Source organism: Meles meles, chromosome 21 (assembly GCF_922984935.1).
Source record: "Meles meles chromosome 21, mMelMel3.1 paternal haplotype, whole genome shotgun sequence".
Classification (NCBI taxonomy): domain Eukaryota; kingdom Metazoa; phylum Chordata; class Mammalia; order Carnivora; family Mustelidae; genus Meles; species Meles meles.
The window spans coordinates 27,801,367-27,821,990 of record NC_060086.1 but is presented as its reverse complement, the minus strand read 5'-3'; the positions used below and the strand labels follow the sequence as shown (position 1 = coordinate 27,821,990).

The 20,624-nt window shown below is 44.8% G+C and overlaps 1 protein-coding gene across 4 annotated transcripts; it reads left to right on the top strand.

Annotated features, from left to right (window-relative positions):
* The first annotated feature begins 3,734 nt into the window (after window positions 1-3,734).
* LDAF1 (lipid droplet assembly factor 1) lies at window positions 3,735-18,840 on the top strand. 4 transcript variants are annotated; one of them, XM_045992526.1, is made up of 6 exons: window positions 3,735-3,850; window positions 4,200-4,696; window positions 6,373-6,572; window positions 12,836-13,004; window positions 14,667-14,805; window positions 18,463-18,840. In XM_045992526.1, exons 3-6 carry the CDS (start codon window positions 6,477-6,479, stop codon window positions 18,758-18,760), a joined length of 702 nt encoding a protein of 233 aa, XP_045848482.1. In that variant the 5' UTR covers window positions 3,735-3,850; window positions 4,200-4,696; window positions 6,373-6,476; the 3' UTR covers window positions 18,761-18,840. The 4 variants fall into 4 exon arrangements, with proteins under 4 accessions (XP_045848482.1, XP_045848481.1, XP_045848480.1 ...); XM_045992525.1 differs by lacking the exon at window positions 4,200-4,696 and having other exon boundaries at window positions 3,743-3,850; XM_045992524.1 differs by lacking the exon at window positions 4,200-4,696 and having other exon boundaries at window positions 3,756-3,877.
* The last annotated feature ends 1,784 nt before the right edge of the window (window positions 18,841-20,624 follow it).

The window sequence follows — 20,624 nt, the reverse complement described above, 5'->3', positions numbered from 1 at the left end:
GGGTGGCTCAGTGGGTTAAGCCTCTGCCTTCAGCTCAGGTCATGATCCCGGGGTCCTGGGATCGAGTCCCACATCGGGCTCTCTGCTCGGCAGGGAGCCTGCTTGCTCCTCTCTCTCTCTCTCTCTCTCTCTGCTTGCCTCTCTGCCTACTTGTGATCTCTGTCACATAAATAAAATCTTAAAAAACAAAACAACAAAACCCCCCCAAAAAACAGCCCCCACCCACTGGCTCCTTGTAGACAGCCTCTCCTCTGCCATCCCTGTCCCACCTACCCATCCCTTGCAGTGTATTCAATAAACAGCTATCTCCTTTGCTTCAGGTGAATTCTTTCAATGATTGTGCCAACAGCTTCCACCTGATCCTCACCCCATATCTGGGGGCCCCTATCCAATCAGACACCATAATATATACAGTTTCAAATAGTATCTGGAATAAATGAATTAGTGACAGGGTTTGAAACTTTTTTTTTTTTCCTGATGAAACTTTGGTTTAGACAGAAATGGGGTTATAACCAGGCCTCCTATAATGGGGCATGAACCCAATATCCCACCAAAACCAGCAGCTGTAACTCAACACAGGGAATTAGTAGAAAGGGACTGGTAGGACGCTAATGAGCCTCATGACCCTGTGGGTGAGTAGGAGACATGTCTGCATCTGAAAGTCAGTGTACTTGAAGTCTACCTGTGTTCAAAAATACAAAAACAATGATTATGACTTTCATGTATTTGAGCTACATGTATCTGCTGGCACTGTGCTAAGCACTTAATGAGCATCGTCTTTCCAAACCTACCCAATAACCCAGAAAATAAATAAAATTATTATCCCAAGTTTTATAGCTGAAGAAACTGAAGCACAGAGAGGTTAAGTAACCGGCCCATAGTCACTTAGCTAGGTCGGTGGCAAAGTTGGGATTTGAACCCGACTATGGAATCTGCTCCCCAGCTTTAACCAAAAACATACATATGGTCTGAAGAAAGGTAGAAAATAAATAAAATAGCTACTAAGGAGAATGAAAATGCCATGTCCCCCCACTCCAAACCCTGCGTACCTGATCTGCACCAGAATTGTCTGACTTAACTTTCTGTGTAATGATTCCCTAGAGGGATGCAGGCTTCAAGTTCCTCAATCCCTCAATTCCAAGTATACAGGGTTGTTAGATAAAACACCAGACACCCAGTAAAATTAGAATTTCAGGTAAACAACAATTTTTTAGTGTGAGTATTCAATATTTGGGACATACCTACATTTGAAAAGTTATCTTCACTTTGAATTGGGTGTCCTGGATTTTTATTTGCTAAATCTGGCAATTTGGAGAGAAGAAGTCAGCTAGAGTCTGGGTTGTCCCCATCCCTGTGATATTAACAGATTAGGGTCTCAATGTGTTGCTGGGAAATTTTCATACATTTCTTACTCAGAGCCCAGTGCTCCTGGCAGGTCTCTCCTAAGACCTGAAATGGTTGCTTAGCCAGAGTAAGTAACCTTTGAAAAGTATAGAAGAGGCTGCATATAGCTTCATTTTATTGACCCATCAATGGTTGCCATGAGCCATGTCCTGATGATATGGAGAAAGCTAAGATCCCAGCCATCAGGGACCCCATAATATGGTGGAAAAGGCAGCCAACATAAAAGAAAAAAAGCAAAACCTGGCTGTCCCTGCAATGACAGAGGTGCGCAGTGTTGAGGGGGAGGGAGGGGTGGATAGAGGATTCACAAAGACACCTCTAGATGGCACCCTTGAACAAAAATACCCGGGAAGGCCCCAGTTCACCTTTCTGAAGCAAAGCCCACCAGGTAAGAACAGTGGTAATATTTTGTTCTAAAGGGGAAAAAAAAAACCCACAACATTTTCTTAGGTGGGGTACCCATTATACTGCAGAACAAAATGCATGAAGCCACACAGGACTGTCTGAAACTTAAGAATCTAGGGGCAGGGGCACCTGGGTGGCTCAGTGGGTTAAAGCCTCTGCCTTCGGCTCAGGTCATAATCCCAGGGTCCTGGGATCAAGCCCCACATCGGGCTCTCTGCTCCACGGGAAGCCTGCTTTCTCCTCTCCTTCTGCCTGCTTGTGATCTCTGTCCGTCAAATAAATAAATAAAATCTTAAAAAAAAAAAAAAGAATCTAGGGGCATTAATCCGTCCATATCCTATCCTCACCATTAGCTCTTTTAGTGGCTGTTGTAGAATTAGGATCTCTTAGCTTCTTTTTATTATTATTGTCCTCAAGCTTATTCCTTTATCCACCAGCCTGTTTATTTCTAGAGATATTAGTTGGTAGAAGACTTCACCATTGAATCTTTTTCAGTCCTTCCTATGCTCCAGGTAGGTACTAAGTTCTTTACAGCTATTTTTGCATCCATCCTCTCTAAAACCCTGTGACTGTTTCCCAGGCTGCCATAGTTCACAGAGGAAAGGGAGGTCCACAGAGGTCCCTGGATGAAAAATGCCTGAGAACTATGCAGTAGCAGGCCAATGCTCAGGCAATGCTCAGGTCTGTCATTTTACAGATGAAACCCTGGACCAGAGAGGTGACATATTCAAGGTCACACAGTATCAGTCAGCCCTGAGATCAGGGCCCAGGACTGTTGGAACCTCCCTTCCCCAGCCCACAGTCTATACCAGTGTTTTTTTTTGTTTTGTTGTGTGTGTGTGTGTGTGTGTGTGTGTGTGTGTTTTAGGTTTATTTATTCACGAGAGAGACGGGAAGAGGCAGGGGGAGAGGAAGAAGCAGATAAGCAGACCCCCCCAAACCCCCTGCCCCACCCCCCCCCACCCCCCCCCCACCCCCCCCCCCGCCACAGCCCTCACTGAGCAGGATGCCAGAAGCCAGGCTCAATCCCAGAACCCTGGGATCACTACCAGAGCCAAAGGCAGATACTTAACCAACTGGGGCACGTAGGCGCCCCTATGGCAGTGGTTCTTAATAGGAAGATTGTGTCCTCACAGGACATTTGGCAATGTTTGGGGCCATTTTTGGTTGTCACAACTGGGAGGAAGGGGATGACTCCTGGCATCTAGTGGGTCGAGGCCAGGGACGCTGCTAAACTTTCTACAAAACACAGAGCAGCCCCTTCAATACAAAATTTCCCAGCCCCAAATGTCAATAGCGCTGCCATTGAGAAACTCTGCTCTTTGGGACGGATATGGGGCCAGGGAACATGTGTCGGGCTCTGACGTGGAGCTGAGGGACTTGGATTTAGACTTTTTCAATTATTAAAATGCCAGAGGAAATAACCTAACCCATCTCTAAGGATCTCGCTGGTTCACGTTATCTGTTTGAGAAGTAATGGCTAAAACCTGCCGGTCAAGGCCATACCTCATCCTTGGGTGTCCTGGGCTCCAGGAATGCTTCCAAAACAGGTGGCTCAGGTGTAGGTATTTAGGCAAGGGAAGCCCTGAATCGCTGCGCAAACCCGTGCTCCGAGGCCAGTCCACCTGTCTCGGCGGTGGCCCGGGCACTCTCACTTCAAGCCAGGAGTGTAGGATGGGCCTCAATTTCCTCATCTGTAAACTATTCAGGGCCTGTCAGGGTGGCTTCAAAACGCCGAGGAGGAGAGCTCACTTTGCGGAGCGTGCAGCCGGAGGCCTCGGTGCGCCTTTGCCAGCTCCCCGCAGCGTGGACGGGGAAAGCCGAATCCTGCGCGCGGGTAGGAGACGCCGGGAGCCGAGGGGCGGAGGAAGAGGCGGGGAGTGGGCGGGGGAAGGCGGCAGCCTGGGCGGGGCAGGAAACAGGCTCCGGCTCCCGCCATTGCCCACGAGAGTTCCTTCCTTTTCTTCTTCCTCCTCGTCCCCCCACTCCCGCCTCCCTCCTCTCCGCCTGCAGACCCCGGTCAGCGCGGCCGACTGGACCGGTGAGAGCTCGCCGCTTAGATGCTAGGGTACGGCATGCCCGGGCTGGCTAGACCGCCCCTCGCGTGGAGGGGCAAATGGAGGGGCGCCGGGGCGTGGGTTGAGCGAGCAATGGATGTCCTGAGCTGTGGCCCTCAGCTCGCAGTTTAAAGGGAAGTCTTACCCCTTGGAGTCCCCAATACGGGCTAGGAGCGCACGCCCACAGACGCTCACACACTCCACTAGATTTGGTAAAAGGGTTGCCAGCCCTATTCCATCCCCGAGACCCTGCCCCTTCTTGGAAAACCTGGAGGAGGAATCTTCAAACCGTCTCCCCAGGATTAATGAAAATAGATACCCTCTTTCCCACAGGACCCTCTTCTCTACCGAGGGGCACCCCCTTCTCCGGTCACTGCAAAGAGGGTGCTCCAAGTAACAAAGGTTGACTCTTCTCTCCAAATTAATGACTCCATTCCCGCGTGAACGCCTCTTTCTCAGCCTCCGTGCACTCTCGTGCGGACCCTCTCTCCACAGCCTCCTTTCCTCTTCACCTCTGCCCATGGATACCTGGAAGCTGGGCGTCTGGAGGCTCCCCCTCGCGTCTTCGAAGGCCGAGAGACTGGAAGCAAATGGGGAAGGAGGGGCCTGGGTAGGCCCGAGGCGCCCAGCATTCCTTTCCCCCAACAGGAGGTGCACCCCCTCTCCCTTCCAGCTGGAACGCTCCTGGTGGACGTTAGTTAGCCCCGGGAGGGGCGGGATGGCCAGTGATCTATGGAGTCAGCCTGGAGGGAGCAGAGAAGGCGGGGAACTTGAGGGTTGCCGCCTTGCCTCCAGAGACTTCTCAGTTCCTGGAGAGACCCGTCTGTAGAGTGAGTGACAAAGGGCTCTGGGGTTGGTAGCCAGGTGGTTGCATTTGACGGCTGTGGCCTTGGCATTCTACCTAGATTTGTCCCATCAGACTCTCCAAACCGGTCTGGGTGGCCCTTGGGTTCCCTAGGCCTCTGGAGACCTGTAAGGGGAGCTGGGCTTGTATCTGCTTGCAGCAGAGATGAGATTAGGGGAGCTATGTCCTGGGAACATCCCAAATCCAAGATTTGTGCCAGTTGTAGCTTCAAAGACAATATGGCTATGGCGGGGTTAGTCCTTTCCTGACCAAAGGGTCTTGTTTGACAAACAGGGTTGTAGCAGAGGCTCTCTAGTTGGGGTAATGAAAATGCACTTTAATCTGCATTCTAGACCTTACAGGTGTTAATAAAGTAACTCCTCCCCCTTAACTCACATAATTGTCATGTTGTATAGTCAACATGGTAAACAGATGTCAGCATCACTCAGTTAAATTTTGGCCACTGTGATAGGATCTTTGAGGCTTTTTTACTATCAGTAGTCAGGAGATCCTTTGTAAGGAAGAGACAGTGTCCGGCCCTACAGCTTTTCTGGGAAATAGAAAATAAGAACAAGGGGCACCTGGGTGGTTCAGTGGGTTAAAGCCTCTGACTTCAGCTCAGGTCATGATCCCAGGGTCCGGGGATCGAGCCCTCATCGTGCTCTCTGCTCCGCAGAGAGCCTGTTTCCTCCTCTCTCTCTGCCTGCCTCTCTGCCTACTTGTGATCTCTGTCAAATAAATAAATAAAATCTTAAATAAAGAAAATAAGAACAAATAATTGTTTATATGAAAATCTAACAAGGGTTAGAAAAACAGATACCTTACTGAACAAATTGGTTTTATAATTGCATGAACTTAGGACAGTCCTGGAAATTAAAGGCTGTTGAGTCACAGAGTATGTGTGGCTTGGTCTGCCCTTGAGACACCCCACCCATTAAGAGGCGACTTACAAGTAAATAGAGAATGATTTATGTGGTTGGAAACCAACCTGTACACTGTGGGTAGTAAATAAAGAAATTGGCCACCATCACTGTTTAAGAAAGGCTTTCTGGAGAAAAGGCAATGGGACTTGAAATAGTGTATTCAGCTTTCTACTATATTCTTTGCAGCAGTTTGTCAGGCTAAAAAATAAACATAAGTCCCCAGAGATAGTACCCTTAACATTTTGGTATTAAATCTATATCCTTCTAGGTCTTTTTACTATGGAATATAAACATAAAATATACATGTTCCTGTAACCATATGGGATATCTTATAATTTTTTTCATTTACCTTGTATGTATGTTCATGTCACTAACTAGATGACCACATTATCATTTTAACAACTATGCTGTACTCCATCTTATGAATTTATTATTATTTAACCAATTTCTTGCTAATGGACAGCATCTTTCCAGTGTTTTACTATTTATTTTATACCATACATAGAATTGCACTGCACATCCTTTTTGTATGTTTTGTTATCCCTTTTTGATTATTCCCTTCAGGTTCCTGGAAAGTAAGTTGTTGGGTGAAGGCGTGTGCACTTAGAAATTCTGATAGAATTTGCCACACCACCTTCCTCCTGCACACCCACCATCAATGTGTGAGGATAATGGAAGCTTTTGTTGACCTAGCTGGGTGAATACTACTAACGGTTCAAGATCCTTTTTGTTTCACCAGTGACAGCAAGAGACTGGGTGACATGAGTGATTCGACTGCGCCCTGCCCTGGACAGTTTACCGGTAGAAGAATTAATCCCTAAAGGGACTGGAGTGGATTTCAGGATGGCAAAAGAGGAGCCTCTGAGTACCTCGAAGGACTTGAAGGAGCTGCAGAAGAAGCTATCTTTGTTGATAGAGTCCATCCAGAATAACTCAAAGGTCAGTGTCCGATTAGGCTCTGTAATGGAAAAGTCCCCAAATAACAGCAGCTTAAAGACCCATAGAAGGTTATTTTTCTCTGAAGTAGGAGAAATTTGGAGGTAGGTCAGGAATCTTTGTAATTCACCACCCTGCCCTGGTGTCTAAATTGTGATCTTCAAACTCATTGTCCAAGATGGCTGCTAAAGCATCAGCCATTGTATTCACATTCCAGGCAATAAGGATGGAGGAGAGAAGAGGAGAAAGACTTAAAAGCCACCTCTAATTTAAGATGACTTCCTGCAAGTCACACACACAGCATTTCCAATTATATCTCATAGACTAAAATTTTGTTGTGTGTCTGTCCTCGCATTAAATGCGGTTCTTTAGCTGGTTACAGAGGGTGGGTCTCAGTCTGTGCCACAGATACCAGCCTTGTTTTCTTTTGTTTTGTTGTTAATCTTCCCCTGTTAGCCTGAGACGGAGGGGGCTAAAGCCTACTTTAAAATTTGAGTCCAGTTTTCCACTAGAAACCCAGCATCCAATAGAAGTACATTACGAGCCACATCTGTAATTTAAAATTTTCTTGTAGCCCCATTTAAAATGTAAAAAGCAGATGAAATTAATTTTAATAATGTATTTTATTTAGCCTAATAGATCTAAATATCATTTCAATATGTAATCCTAAAAAATGTTTAATGAAAAAAGTTACTGAGTTGTTCTTTATTCCTTTTTTGTAGTAAGTCTTCAAAATTCCAGTGAGTATTTCACACTTAACAGTATATTTCCATTTGAATTAGCCACTTTTCAGGTGTTCAGTAGCCATTCAGTGACAGTGGGGCTTAAGGTAGTATATTCTGCTTTCTTGAATTTTACCTTTCTTCTATGTGTCATTCAGCATTTCATCAAGGAAAACAGCTCTCAGAGATAATACTAACAGTTTCTTGTATTTCCCTCTAGATGTTTTTTTCCTGTACGGAATACCCATAAAATATATATGTGTATGTAACAAGATGAACTGGTTTGTGATCTGTTTTTTGTATCAGATAGCACGGTTCCGTTCGGGTCTATTTGAAGAGACAGGACTTTGCAGTCTAGAGCAATATACTCCATGGAAATCTTTCCTGGACTCATCCCAAAATGCCTCTGGCCCTCTTTGTGGAGTCAGCAAGCTATTTTTAAATTGGCCAAGCAGCTTTCTAGTCAGCAGGCTGAGACTCTGGTTACTAAAAGTTAGCTTAGTAGGAACGGTCCTCCTGCTCATCTCCTTGTGCATTTGGTTCTCATTAGATGTGTTAGTTATGTTCTCTGAGGTCACCGCAAACAGCAGATTAGCAACTGCTGAACAATTTCTCCTAGGGGAGCCACAGGATTAGGTTCTGGCAAATTTCTGGTCATAGCATTTTCATCAGCTGATAAACATATAAACTGTTGCATGTATATTTCTGTTTAAAGACAACTTATTTAGTATATGTTGTTGATTTATCAACATTAAACTCCTGGCCAATAGCACTCTAGCTCTTGCCTGAACGGAAGCTTACTAACACACATATTTTCTCTTAAGGCAGATCACACCCTTCTTACGGTGAAGAGCATTAGACAGTACTTCTGCCATTTTAAATGGTGAAATTACTAACAAAAAACGTAAGATGTGAGAAGAAGTAGTACTAATATACCTTGGAAAGGACAGTTGTTTAAAGAGCTGAAATAAGAGCACTGCCTAGGGGCACCTGGGTGGCTCAGTGGGTTAAAGCCTCTGTCTTCAGCTCACATCGTGATCCCAGAGTCCTGGGATTGAGCCCCATGTTGGGCTCTCTGCTCGGCAGGGAGCCTGCTTCCCCATCTCTCTCTCTCTCTCTGCCTCTATGTCTACTTGTGATCTCTCTGTCAAATAAATAAATAAAATCTTAAAAAAAAAACAAAAAACACTGCCTAGTTTGACCTTAGCTGGGAACATGTGTGTCAGGTGACTTAAGTTTTCCCATGCTCTGTAAAAGCTCTTGAAAGCACCACAGATACTGATTTTGGGGCTTCATATAAATTTTGGTTAGTAGGTGAATTTGCAAATATAGAATCTGCAAGTAATAGGGATTGATGGTAAATTGATTAACCCTGATTGAGGAGTACTATATGCCAAGCACTGTGTTAGGCATTTGGCACATTTTATTTAATATTTATATCCACATTCTGAAGTAGACATTTCAAAAGCATGTGAACTCCGGCTTCTTGGCATTTCTTTACTTTGTCGTCATAGATTCTCAATTGTGGTCATTGGAACAGATTTGGGCTGGATAACTTCCAGGCCAGCTGACTCCCAGAGTGATGGAACAGATTATCATCTGGCTAAGCCCTGATGTTCTTTGGATAGTCCTAAGGCAGAGCAGTTTCTTTTAAAATTTGTTATTGTGTTAATCGTATTAATATGAGTTGTATTAACTCAGTAGAGTAATATTGAGGAAAAGGGAAAGCAAATCACCTGTAAACCCATCAGTAACAAATCCATTGGTGGTGATTACTATTATTATTAGGCACCTTCAGTATGTAACTTTCATATGTAGTGGTTGTAATTATGACAGATGTAGTCCGATATTTTTATTTTTGCTTGGTATTGCATATTGGTGTTTTTCCATATTGAATCTTAGGTCCTTAGAACAGTTGCTTGGTAATAGAACCTTCCATCAGATTGACCTAACCATAATTTACATAAACATCCCATTGTTTCCACGATATTTAGATGATTTCTTTCCCCCAGATAATTTTTAACCTTTCCTCAGAGTTAACAGGCCCTCATAATTCCAGAAAAGACCAGATGGACTTCCACTTCCAAACACTTCCATGAAGTGTTTGTGAACCAGCTCCAGAATTTATTCTAGGAAGCCTCTGGAATGTCAAGTCTTCATTGACATAGGCTGAGAGAGTCAGAAACCTGCTTGAAATTGCTTAAGCAGATGAATACTGAGAACTGCTGAGACTTTGGAGAAATGGGAGGCTATCTTAGAAGCCAAGGGCTGGAAGTGAATCAGGGTCTGGCAGGTCACCAGGGTAAGATTTACTCTCAACACCCTCTCTTGGGCCATGTTTCTTCTGGTTGTAACTTTCCTTATGCATCATCTTCATTCTCCTCCCTCTACAGCTTGGTTTTCTTGCTCTTCCATTCACATGAGCCATTGTGACTGCCCAGGCTGGCACCTGCAATTCCCTTTGTCTCCCTCAGCTCCCAGCTGAAGCCCTTGAAGGGGCTTACTCTGGCAATGCCTCATTCTTAGATCAAGAAACTCATCGCTTAGTTGTGAGGATAATCTCAGAAGCTGTTTGAGAAGGCTGTAGCACAGAGCTTGGCACACAATGGTGCTCATCTGTCCCAGCCTGGCATTCCTGAGTTCTTCAGCACAGTAACATGCCTGTAACATCCAGGTTGGATGACCTGTGTCTGCTTCCAGAATAGGGATGGAGAATTGCGTTTCATGTTACTGTGTAATAAGCTATCTTCCTTTCTGTCCTTCCATTGTATCCCTCCCTGTTGCCATGAGAATAAGAAGTTAATTGCTATGTTCTGGTTCCCTGGATTTAAATAATTTTTCTCATCACCTGCTTCTGGGCATTGAAGGGAAAAATAAATGAGGCAATACATTGAAAGAACTTGAAACAGTGCTTGGCCCCTGAGTGTTTAATGAATGTTCTGGTTAAGATCAAGTGACTGTTCTCTATTATTAGATGTGACTTCCCTTCTATGTCCTTCCCTTCTATGACAGACTGACCTGAGCAGGGCCCTCCTTCCTGAGGGAGACAGTTTCTATGATTAACTGCATCTTAAGTGCATCTCTCTGCATATCTGAATGACTTTCTATTTTTCAGTTGTAGGGCCCAGACTCAGAAGAGGCTAAGAGAAAAATGGATTTCTTAGGGTCTGGAAGAACAGTTCTGCTTTTCTCCTTTTGGATCCCCGTGCCTAACCCTCCCCAAATCCTATTGATTTTTCTTTTGTCATTACACTTTCATATTGCCATCAGCCTAGATTTCGCCATCAGTATGTCTTCCTGACTTTCTGCAAATCTTCTTAATTGCCTTTTGCATATGATGGCCATGTTTATATTTCTTAAATTAGTCCTCTGATTATATCGTAATCCTCAAATGCCAAGAGTTTGCTGCTTGTTTTTGTCTAGATAAAGGCTAAAGCTTTAGTTAAAATTTAAAAGTTTAAACTTTAGTGCCTTACAGGAAACAATATGCAACCAGTATAGGGAAATTTTAAAATTTGCTAGTAGTCATTAAAAAGCATGAAAAGAAAGAAAAAAAATTAAATTTAGCACTATATTTTATATAACCCAGTATATCCAGAACAATATAATTTCAACCTGTAATACAAAAAGTTAATGATGAGATAGTTTACCTTTTTAAAATATGCTTAGCACAAGTCTCAGTTGAGATACTAAATTTCCATTGATTGAAAATACTTGCTCTCTATTCAGATTTCATAAAATTTACTTTTGAAAAATCTATTTGAAACATTCCTAACTTACTTGAAATGCAATTAAAAATATTCCAGTGACTGAAGCATCCGTCAGTTTTTAAATATAAATTCAGTTGAAAATCAAGTTCATCAGTCACAGTAGCTACACCTCAGGTGTGCAGGGGACACATGTGGCTGCTGTGCTGAGGTGTCTGCGTGTAAACTCACAAGCCTGGCCTTTGAGCGTTCCAGCCTCATCTGCTCCCCACCGTGGTTACTGGGTGTCTTGATTATAACGGATCAGAGAGAACCGTTCAGTCTATCATAGGATGCCTGGGTGGTTTTACTAAGAATATGTGTGGACTAGAGCCGGAAAGCAATCAAGACTTAAGACAGCTCTAGGGACCAGCTTCCCTGCCCTGTACCCTCCCCCGCCCTTCTTCAGCTGCCTTAACAGGAGTTCTCACTGGGTTCTAATGATCTGAGCCAGGCATCCCTAGTATAGCCCCTCTGGCTAGAGAAGCTGAATAGCCAAGTCTGCTAGCTTTTATCGGGTAGGAGTAGCTAGAGGCAGTACAGCCAGCGGACGTCATGCCTTGCCTTTTGTTTATGGCCGGACTGGAAGTGGAATTTGTCATGCCTGGAGATTCTTGTAAGGAGGCAATAGTGAAGCCCCAAGACCGATGGCAGTGGCTTCTTGGAGCGACAGCCTTTTTTAGTTAAGCAGCACGAGCCCTGCACTTTGATCACCATCAACTTGAACCATAATACCCCCTTCCAGCTGGCCCCCAGATTCCCAGCACTGGAGTCGCTAAGAGGCATAACTGTTTTGGATAGTGATACCTGTGATCACTGTAGCTTGAATTTCCTCTTCATCTCAGCTGCAGCCCTCTAAAGCCTTAAGGAACGAGACCTGGGAAGTTTGTGATGGGGAAAAGTTCTGGAATGATGGAACCTTTTAAGAGAACAGGAACTAACATGTCTGTAGTCAGGAGAGAGACAGAATGGGCCTTAAGAAGAGGAGGGGAGCCCATTCTTGTGGATTTTCTGGAGTCAGCTCTGCATTAAAGCAGCCCTCCTCCCACTGAGCCAGATCCAGAAACTCTTGCCTGGTGAAGGAAGACAGCGTGTTCATTACATAAGCTTGCAGTAATCAGGCTGTGGCCCGACTGCGGTATCCATGTTGACGACGTGAAAGCATTTTTTTCCTAACCAGGTGGCAGCCCTTACCAGCATTTGACATTTAGAGTGAAGAGATTCAGCTTTGAATGCCCAGATTTTGCCACTTGGATACTGTGTGACTCTAGGCAAGTCCCATTGCTTCTCAGACTTTCATGTGTGTACAGGTCACCTGGGGATCTCATTAAAAACCAGTACGTGATGTGGCAGGTCTGGGGCAGGGCTTGAGATGTTGCACTTCTAACAAGCTCCCTGGTGATGCCAAGTAGCTAGGACTTAACCTCTCTGTGCCTCAGTGGCCTTGACTCTGAAAGCCCAGCCGTGGAATAGGAGATCAACTGTGTGTACATGACACCCATGCACACTCATGCTGAGGGTCTCTTGAGGGGGTGTGTGAAGTGGTAGAGCCATGACCAGGTCTTTCCTCTTTTCACAAGACTTGAGGTTGGGTGGGACCCTCAAACTTGGCTACCTGTCTACAGCTGCCTTAAGCTGTTGCCGGGGTGACTCATGTCTTAGGAGACTTGTTAGCATTGACTTGTTACTGATGAGCCATCCAACTTCACAGCCTCCGGCTCGACTTCCCGCAGCTCAGGTGGGGTGCCTGGGGTTCAGACATGACATTCAGTCCTGGCTCTTTCTCCCCTGCCCGCAGGTGATTGCCTTGATGAAGTCTCCAGTGGGTCAGTACCTGGACAGGCATCCTTTCATGGCCCTCACCGTGCTGGTGTTTGTGGCTATGTCAGCCATTCCTGTTGGGTTCTTCCTGCTCATCGTGGTGCTTACCTCCCTGGCTGCTTTTGTGGGAGTCATTTTACTGGAAGGTATATTCCTGTTCATCTGTTCACTGCCTCGGAAAATGTTTCAGCTGGGAGCACAGTATTTATTGGGTACCTGCCACTCGTATCAAATGTTCCTGTTCTTGAAAAGATCAACAGTGGCCAAGGCAGATTGTCAGTAGTTACAAGATGGACTTCGGTGTCCGGATTAGAATCCAACCTTCCCCAGTGGGATTTTGGACAATTTATTTACCCTCTCTGAACCTCCAACGCCTCATATATAAAATGAAGAAATAATAATACTGTCTCAAAGTGTTGTGCTAGGGATTGAAGCTTAGAGTCCTATGAAATATTTAGCAGAGCCCGTGGCATAGAGTGACTTGTGCACGAATGGTAACAGAGTCCAATTATTCCACACCTTGGTATTGAACACCCATTGCATGCCAGGTGTCTTGCTAGGCACTAATGTTCCCCCTTCTCCACCCTTCCTCCTGAGGTCATGCTGCCAACTTTCACCTTCTCCCTTTGTTGCTAAGGTAAAATTCTGAGAAGGCAGATCTGATTGGCTCAGATTGCCTTTTCGTATCAGATCCAAATCACAAGACGCTGGCTATAGAGCTGGTTGCCATTGGGTCATTGGTTTCCCAGAGCCAAGAGCACCCAGAGTTGTTTCCTGCTCAGGGGACCATAGATAAGGCAGTTTGCTGCTGAAGGAGAAGGTGGGCATCATCGACGGATGAGTTAAATATAGCCTGGCAGAGTAGCTGTTGAGGAAATAGTCATGGATGAGTGAATGGGTGGAGGAGTGCACGAGTACTGTGGCAAAAGTAGATTTAGAAGAAGGGAACCACTTCTGGTCCCGTCATGCAAAGCTCTACAGAGGACAGGATTTAAAGGCATGTGACAACTTTTGTTTCTTTTGGGGAAGGAAAGACTTACTGAACTGGAGGGACAGCACATCACATACAAAGCCTTTAGAACAGTAGTCTAGAACCTGAGTGTGCGTAAGTCTTACTTGTTTTTTGAAAATGCAGACTTCCAGATGTCATCCAGAGATGGTTATTTAGTAGTTCTGGAGTGGGGTCCAGAAATCAGAATTTTTCACCGGCCTTCCTGAGGCATCTGATTCTGATACACTGGTTGTTGGCCCCACTTTGAAAAACATGGATCCAGGATTTCGTCAATCTTTGTAAAAAAAAAAAAAAAAAAAAAGGGGGCAGCACATCCATCTATAGTCTCTGACTTCCTTCCTTTGCAGGGTCTGTCCCTGAAATTATATCACTGTAGCCATGAGATGGGAGTTCTAAGCTGTTTGACCCCTCCCAAAGCAAGGACAAGGACATTTGCCTTGCAGTGATGCCCACTCGGGTGGTTAGATGACCTCCTTTTTTTTTTTTTTTTTAAAGATTTTATTTATTTACTTGACAGAGCGATCACAAGTAGGCAGAGAAGCAGGCAGAGAGAGAGGGGGCAGCAGGCTCCCTGCTGAGCAGAGAGCCTGATGTGGGGCTCGATCCCAGGACCCTGAGATCATGACCTGAGCCAAAGGCAGAGGCTTAACCCACTGAGCCACCCAGGCAAATTGGGATTTTTAGGAGAAATATCACTTAAAAAAAAATTGCGAGTTAACTGTCATAAACATAGTGGCCTGGGGTCTGGCAGCTTTGTTCGTTTTAGCTGACTTCTTCTAACTACGCTCTCCTCTAGGACTGGTCATCTCTGTGGGCGGCCTCTTACTGCTTTGTGTCCTCTGTGGCTTGAGCTTCGTATCACTCGCCATGTCGGGGACAATCATAGTGTCCTACGTCGTGGTCTCCAGCCTTTTCAACTACTGGTTTCCTCCCAGGTAAATACATGTTAATGCTGTGATTTAATCTTCACCTTTTAGGGGATTTTCACAAATACCACCCTGATCCTAGCTGGATGTCTAGAAGTAAAATTGTGAGAGGCCAGTGTTCTATATAGTTCCCTGTGCACATCAAACATCAAATGAGAATTGACAATGGAGTTTCCAACAAAACGCTGTCATCATTCACCACACACAATTACTCATTTTGTTGTCGTGGCAATGCTATGAAGTAATTGTCACTGATCCCTTTTAAAAGATGCCATTAAATTTACAAAACTTCAAAATAAGGCTTTTTTTTTGCGGGGGGCTACAAGAATAATGAGGCATTATTCCACTCACCATGCACATACCTCAGGATGATACAGGGGCCGTGAAGCTGCTATTGCCAATGTCCATCTTCATCCTCTTTGCTCTTCATAATGTGAGTGTCTCACCACACTTGTGGTGGCGGTTGGATGGTATGGATCTTATTCCTACATTATGGCCCCTCATGCCAGCTACACCTCATCTGGAGCCTCCGCTGAAGGAATAGTGATCTCTTTTAATGCTGGAGGGAAAACCAGCTGTGTTGGAATTACCGTATGACAGTATGTTTGTCTGTAATGGGCTGCCCTCCTAAGGGATTTTCAGAGATGATTTTTTTAATGCTTGATTTTTTATCCTTTTTGTTGGATTTAGAATCTAAGTCTCAAGTAGGATGTAACTCCATTGTGCTTCCTTTAAGCTCTTGCTTAATTGAGGACAGTGGCTAATACCCATCAAGTACTTGCTCTGTGCCAGGGACTCTGTTATGCACTTTCCAGGCCTTATCAGCTCACGGAATCCTCACAACCACCCTGTGAGGGGGGTACTAACTCCATCCTATGGTGAGGAAAATGAAGCCAAGTCCCAAAGCAAAGTGTGGCAGGTCAGTTGACTCCAAAGCCTCTTAACCAAGATTCCAAGTGACTGCAAAACAGGCATCAGCAGACAATTTCTGTAAGGGGCTAGAGGATAAATATTCTAGGCTTTATGGGCCATGTGGTCCATATTGCAGCTCTTCAACTCTGCTGCTGCAGCCAAAAATCAACAGAGACAATAAGAAAACAAGTGAGCATGACTGTGTTCGAATAAAACTTTATTTACAAAAACAGGCAGCCAGCTGCATTTGGCCCAAGGAATTTGCCAACCCTTGCTCTAAAAGAACCAATATCCTGAATTTTGCTTTTCTGTAGAGTAGCCCTTGAACTTCTTACCAAAATGTTATCCTGTGGTTACTTAGGTTAGAAAATAAAATGTGAGGTGGGTATAATTTAAAAATAGCTCAGATACTGTTACGCTGAAAAAAAAAATTAATTAATTAAAATTTAAAAAAAAAATAGCTCAGGGCTGGTTGTCAGAGGATTGCCTGGTTGATATCCCTGGAGTTACATCCAACTTCTTAAAAATTGTTTTGATCACTATCAGTCTTAAAGGAGTTAGAAGAAGAAATATGGGCTTGGGGCGCCTGGGTGGCTCAGTGGGTTAAGCCTCTGCTTTCAGCTCAGGTCATGATCTCAGGGTACTGGGATCGAGCCCCACATGGGGCTCTCTGCTCAGCAGGGAGCCTGCTTCCCCCTCTCTCTCTACTTGCCTCTCTATCTACTTGTGATCTCTCTATATATACCAAATAAATAAAATCTTTAAAAAAAAAAAAAAAAAAAAAAAAAAAAGAAATATGGGCTTAAATTTGGCTTATCAAAGCTGATGCTTCTGAGCCAAAATCTCTCCCTGCCTCTGAACCCTGTTCTGCTGTACCACAGGAGTAACAAAATCTGCATACCACCTGTTTGTCAACGAAGAGGTGAAAAAGATTTCCAAGATTTGTCCTTGATCTTATACTCCCCTCCTCCTCCTCCCAACCAAGGCACCTGGACCCATTGTTTTCACCAGGGCAGTGGTTCTCAAGCATTTTGTTCTCTGGACACATTTTGCTTCTTAAAATTACTGAGTCTTCTCAAGGTTTTGTTCATGTGGTTTTAAACGTATCAGTAATTACTGTAGTAGAAACTAACAACAAATTTGAAAAATACATATTTAAAAAGGGACAGTATTACCTGTTGATAGAAAAACATCTTTATGAAGAGTAACTAGGGGCGCCTGGGTGGCTCAGTCAGTTAAGTGGCTGCTTTCGGCTCAGGTCATGTCCCAGGGTCCTGGGATGGAGACCTGCATCGGGCTCCCTGCTCAGTGGAGAGCCTGCTTCTCCCTCCCCCTCTGCTTGCCACTCTGCCTACTTGTGCTGCGTCTCTCTCTGTCAAATAAATAAATAAAATCTTTAAAAGGAAAAAAAAAAGAAAAAGAACTCTATTTTCCAATACAAAATGAAATGAGTGAGTGGCATTGTTTTACATTTCACAAATATCTTTTTTTTTTTTTTTTTTTTTTTAAAGATTTTATTCCTTTAGTTGAGAGAGAGAGAGAAAGAGTACACATAAGCCTGGGTGCTGGAGGGACAGAGGGAGAGGGAGAAGCTGATTCCCCATTGAGCAGGGATCCTGACTCAGGTCTCAATTCCAGGGCCCTGGGGTCATGACCCGAGCTGAAGGCAGACACTTAACCGAGTGAGCCCCTCAGGCACTCCTATATTTCACAAATATCTTTAATGTCTGCCTTAGCAGATGTCAGCTGGGCTTTGAGGACCTAGCCTTACAAGGGTATGGGTGACAAAGGGCAGAAAAGCTTTTTCAGATAACTATGGATGTTCTTCTCTAATAGTACACCAGAACTCAGTAAGTTGAAGTTTCTTTAAGGTTAATTGAAATGTGACCTTTTTGTACTTTGTTGTTTTAATGTATCCTGGTCTGTCTTGTACTTTTTTTAGATCTTTTACCGTACATGTTTTTGTAACTTCATGCACTGCTCATTTGCAATACCCAAATTAGAATAGGGGGAAGGAGCCAGAATCCCTACCCCTAACCCAGTCACTTTAGCCTCTTATGCCCTCAGTTTCCTCATCTCTAAAATAGGTGTAGCCTTAAATCTGGTGTGGTTGCAAGAAGCAGATAAGCCAACAAAGCAAATAAACCAACAAAGAATGTCATATGTTCAGCGTTGTGCACTCTGCACAGTAAAGCTCTTGAAAGAGGCGCTAGAGCTAACCATTTCTTCTTGTTACCAAACAGACCTCTGACACAACAAAACTCCAGTGGCGACTGTCAGCTGGCTATGAAGTCCGCAGACTTAAAGGGGCTCTACCAGGAATGAACGGCCCAGCGGAGCCAGAGCTTTTCCCAAGCACCTCTCGAAGGCTGTGGATCATACTCAGCCCTTGGGATTATGAGTCAGAAGGGGGTTAGGTGGTCAAGCAATACTCGGCAGTGTCCTCTAGCTTTTTCATATATTCATAGGATCCCACGGGGGCCAGTTTGGGGCTCTTGTTGCTCTTGCAGGAGTCCTGTGGTTCTGTTCCTGGGCCCACCTTCCCAGGAGAATTAGCAGAGACCCGCAGTAGCTCGGCACTTTCTGGCCTGTGCCCCGCCCTCCCTTGTATGCAGACTTGACCTTGGCCCAGGCCTGAGACTCTACAGCCTGGCAGCTCCATCCCAAAGACTCAGATCTTGTGGCTGAGGGCCCAGTTTGGGGCAACTGTGGATTTTTTTTTCTTTTTCTTCTTTCTTTCTTTCTTTCTTTCAGAAATGAGAGATGCTGTTTATATCTCAACTTATTTGAAACCAGGTGGGGACAGAGCAAGCTCTTCTGCCTTATTAGCATTTTATCAGAAAAACCAGCAACATTTGGCAATAATGGCTCCTCAGACAAAGCTGGAAAAGTTAACTATATGGCCAAGGCACTTTTGAAAAAATCTAAAGATATGTTGAGTACTGTTAAGTGCTGTTACTCTTTAAAATACTTGCACTTGATATGTTTGTATTGTCTTGAAGAATGTGGCTTGTTAAGCCATTTCTGTAAAAAATCCTATGAAAATGCTTAAGGACTAAACAAGCTTTTAAAGTCCTGTGGGATTTCTCCTTCAGTGGTCTGCTGTGGCATTTTATTAAATATTTATTTGGATGAGCTTTTTTTCTTTACTCTTTCACCCCCTAGACATCAGATCGCCTTATTACTTCTCGTTGATTTCATGACAAATCCCAGGTAACAGGGCTCATGCACCCAAAGTAGCATTAATGGCCGGGCGGGGGCAAGAAGGGGAGTTCATTTCATTCCACTGAGAAGCCAGGGGGTAGATTTTCAGGCACTGCTGGATCCAGGGGCTCAAGCGGCATCTTGAGGCATCTCTCTCCCGTCATCTGTCAGCACTGCTTTTCTGGTGTGAGCTGCTTTTCCACTTAGGCCATGCACACGTGGAGGTCCCAGCAGCTCTGACCGTACGTCGGCCTCACGGTTACCGCTCCACACCTGCACCAGTGGGGAAGCTGCTCTTGTCCAACAGCACCGGCTGACCATCAGGGTTTGGCCCTGATTGGACAGACTTGGGTCATGTGAGCAATCCTGAACCAGTCACAGGGGTCAGGAGGGTAAACTATGGTGATGGGGCGGGGCGGGGCCATAGGTTCAAGCCGGAACCATGGGTGGTTTACCTAAGCCCCACTGGTTTCACATGGGGTAGGGTGCATACCTCCAAAGGAATATGAGACGGAGAGGAAGTATTTGGTGGGCAGACAAAATATAAAGCCTGCTACTTGTGAGAGTAGGACACAAAAGCCTTAATCTGGAAACTTCTGAATCCCATGACAGCCACGCCTGTCCCTTAAAGGTGGCTTTCCTTCTTAGCGGGAAAAGAAGTGCCTCTTCCTGCCAGCATGTGGAGTACTAGTAATGGGTGTTTATTACATTTTTCTTTTCTTCATGCAATTGTCTGCTCGCATCTGTCTAGTGCTATCTACCCAGCTGGGTAGTAATGAAAAATGAAAAGGTCCCTGGCCTCCAGAAGTTTGCTTTCTAACACAAGAGTCGCTTAACAAGTGTATTAACTGTTTCTGTATAACAGTTTCCCACAAACTATAGACTTAAAAGAAGATATGTTATCTCACATTTTTAGTGTGTTAGTAGTCCTGGCTCAGCCAGGTCCTTTGCAAAACTTACAAGCACACTGTTGCCAGGGCTGGGTTCTCATCTGAGGCTCAAATGGGGAAGGATCCACATCCAAGCCCACATGGTCATTGGCAGCATCCTGTTCTTTGCAGGCTTTATGGGACCTCACACATGGCAGCTTGCATCTTTGAAGCCACCGAGAGAGAGAGTCTCTTAGCAAGGCAGCCATTACATTCTTATGTAGCATAAGCACATATGTGTTATCACATATATCTTGTCACTTTCACCATATTCCATGGGTTAGAAGCAATCGTGGGTCCCAACCACACTCGAGAAGGGAATCACACAAAGGCATGTGTACCGGAGGTCAGGATCATGGACTCTACCCTAGGGGCTACCTGCTGCAACCAGTAAACAAAATAGATTGTGACAAGCATATCAGGAGAAAGTAAAAGGGTGACATAGAGCCAGGGGAAGCCACTTTCATCAGAGCAAGCAAGGATTTCTTCTCTGAACCAAAGAATGAGAAGTTAGGGCCAGCCAAGAGCTGGGGGTGGGTGTTCCCAGCACAGGGATGCAAAGGCCCAAAGACTGGAAAAGAAAAGATGTCAGTGTGGCTGGACCTGGTGAGCAAAGGGTAGATGAAAGAGGGACAGAAGCCCATCATTCAGGGGCCCTTAGAGTAAGAAATTTACTCCAAAGAGCAAAGGGAAGACAATGCACTTTAAAGGGACATAATCAGACTTGGATTTTTAAAGATAGCTCCATGGCCAATGGATGGGGAGATGAAGGCCAGTTACGTG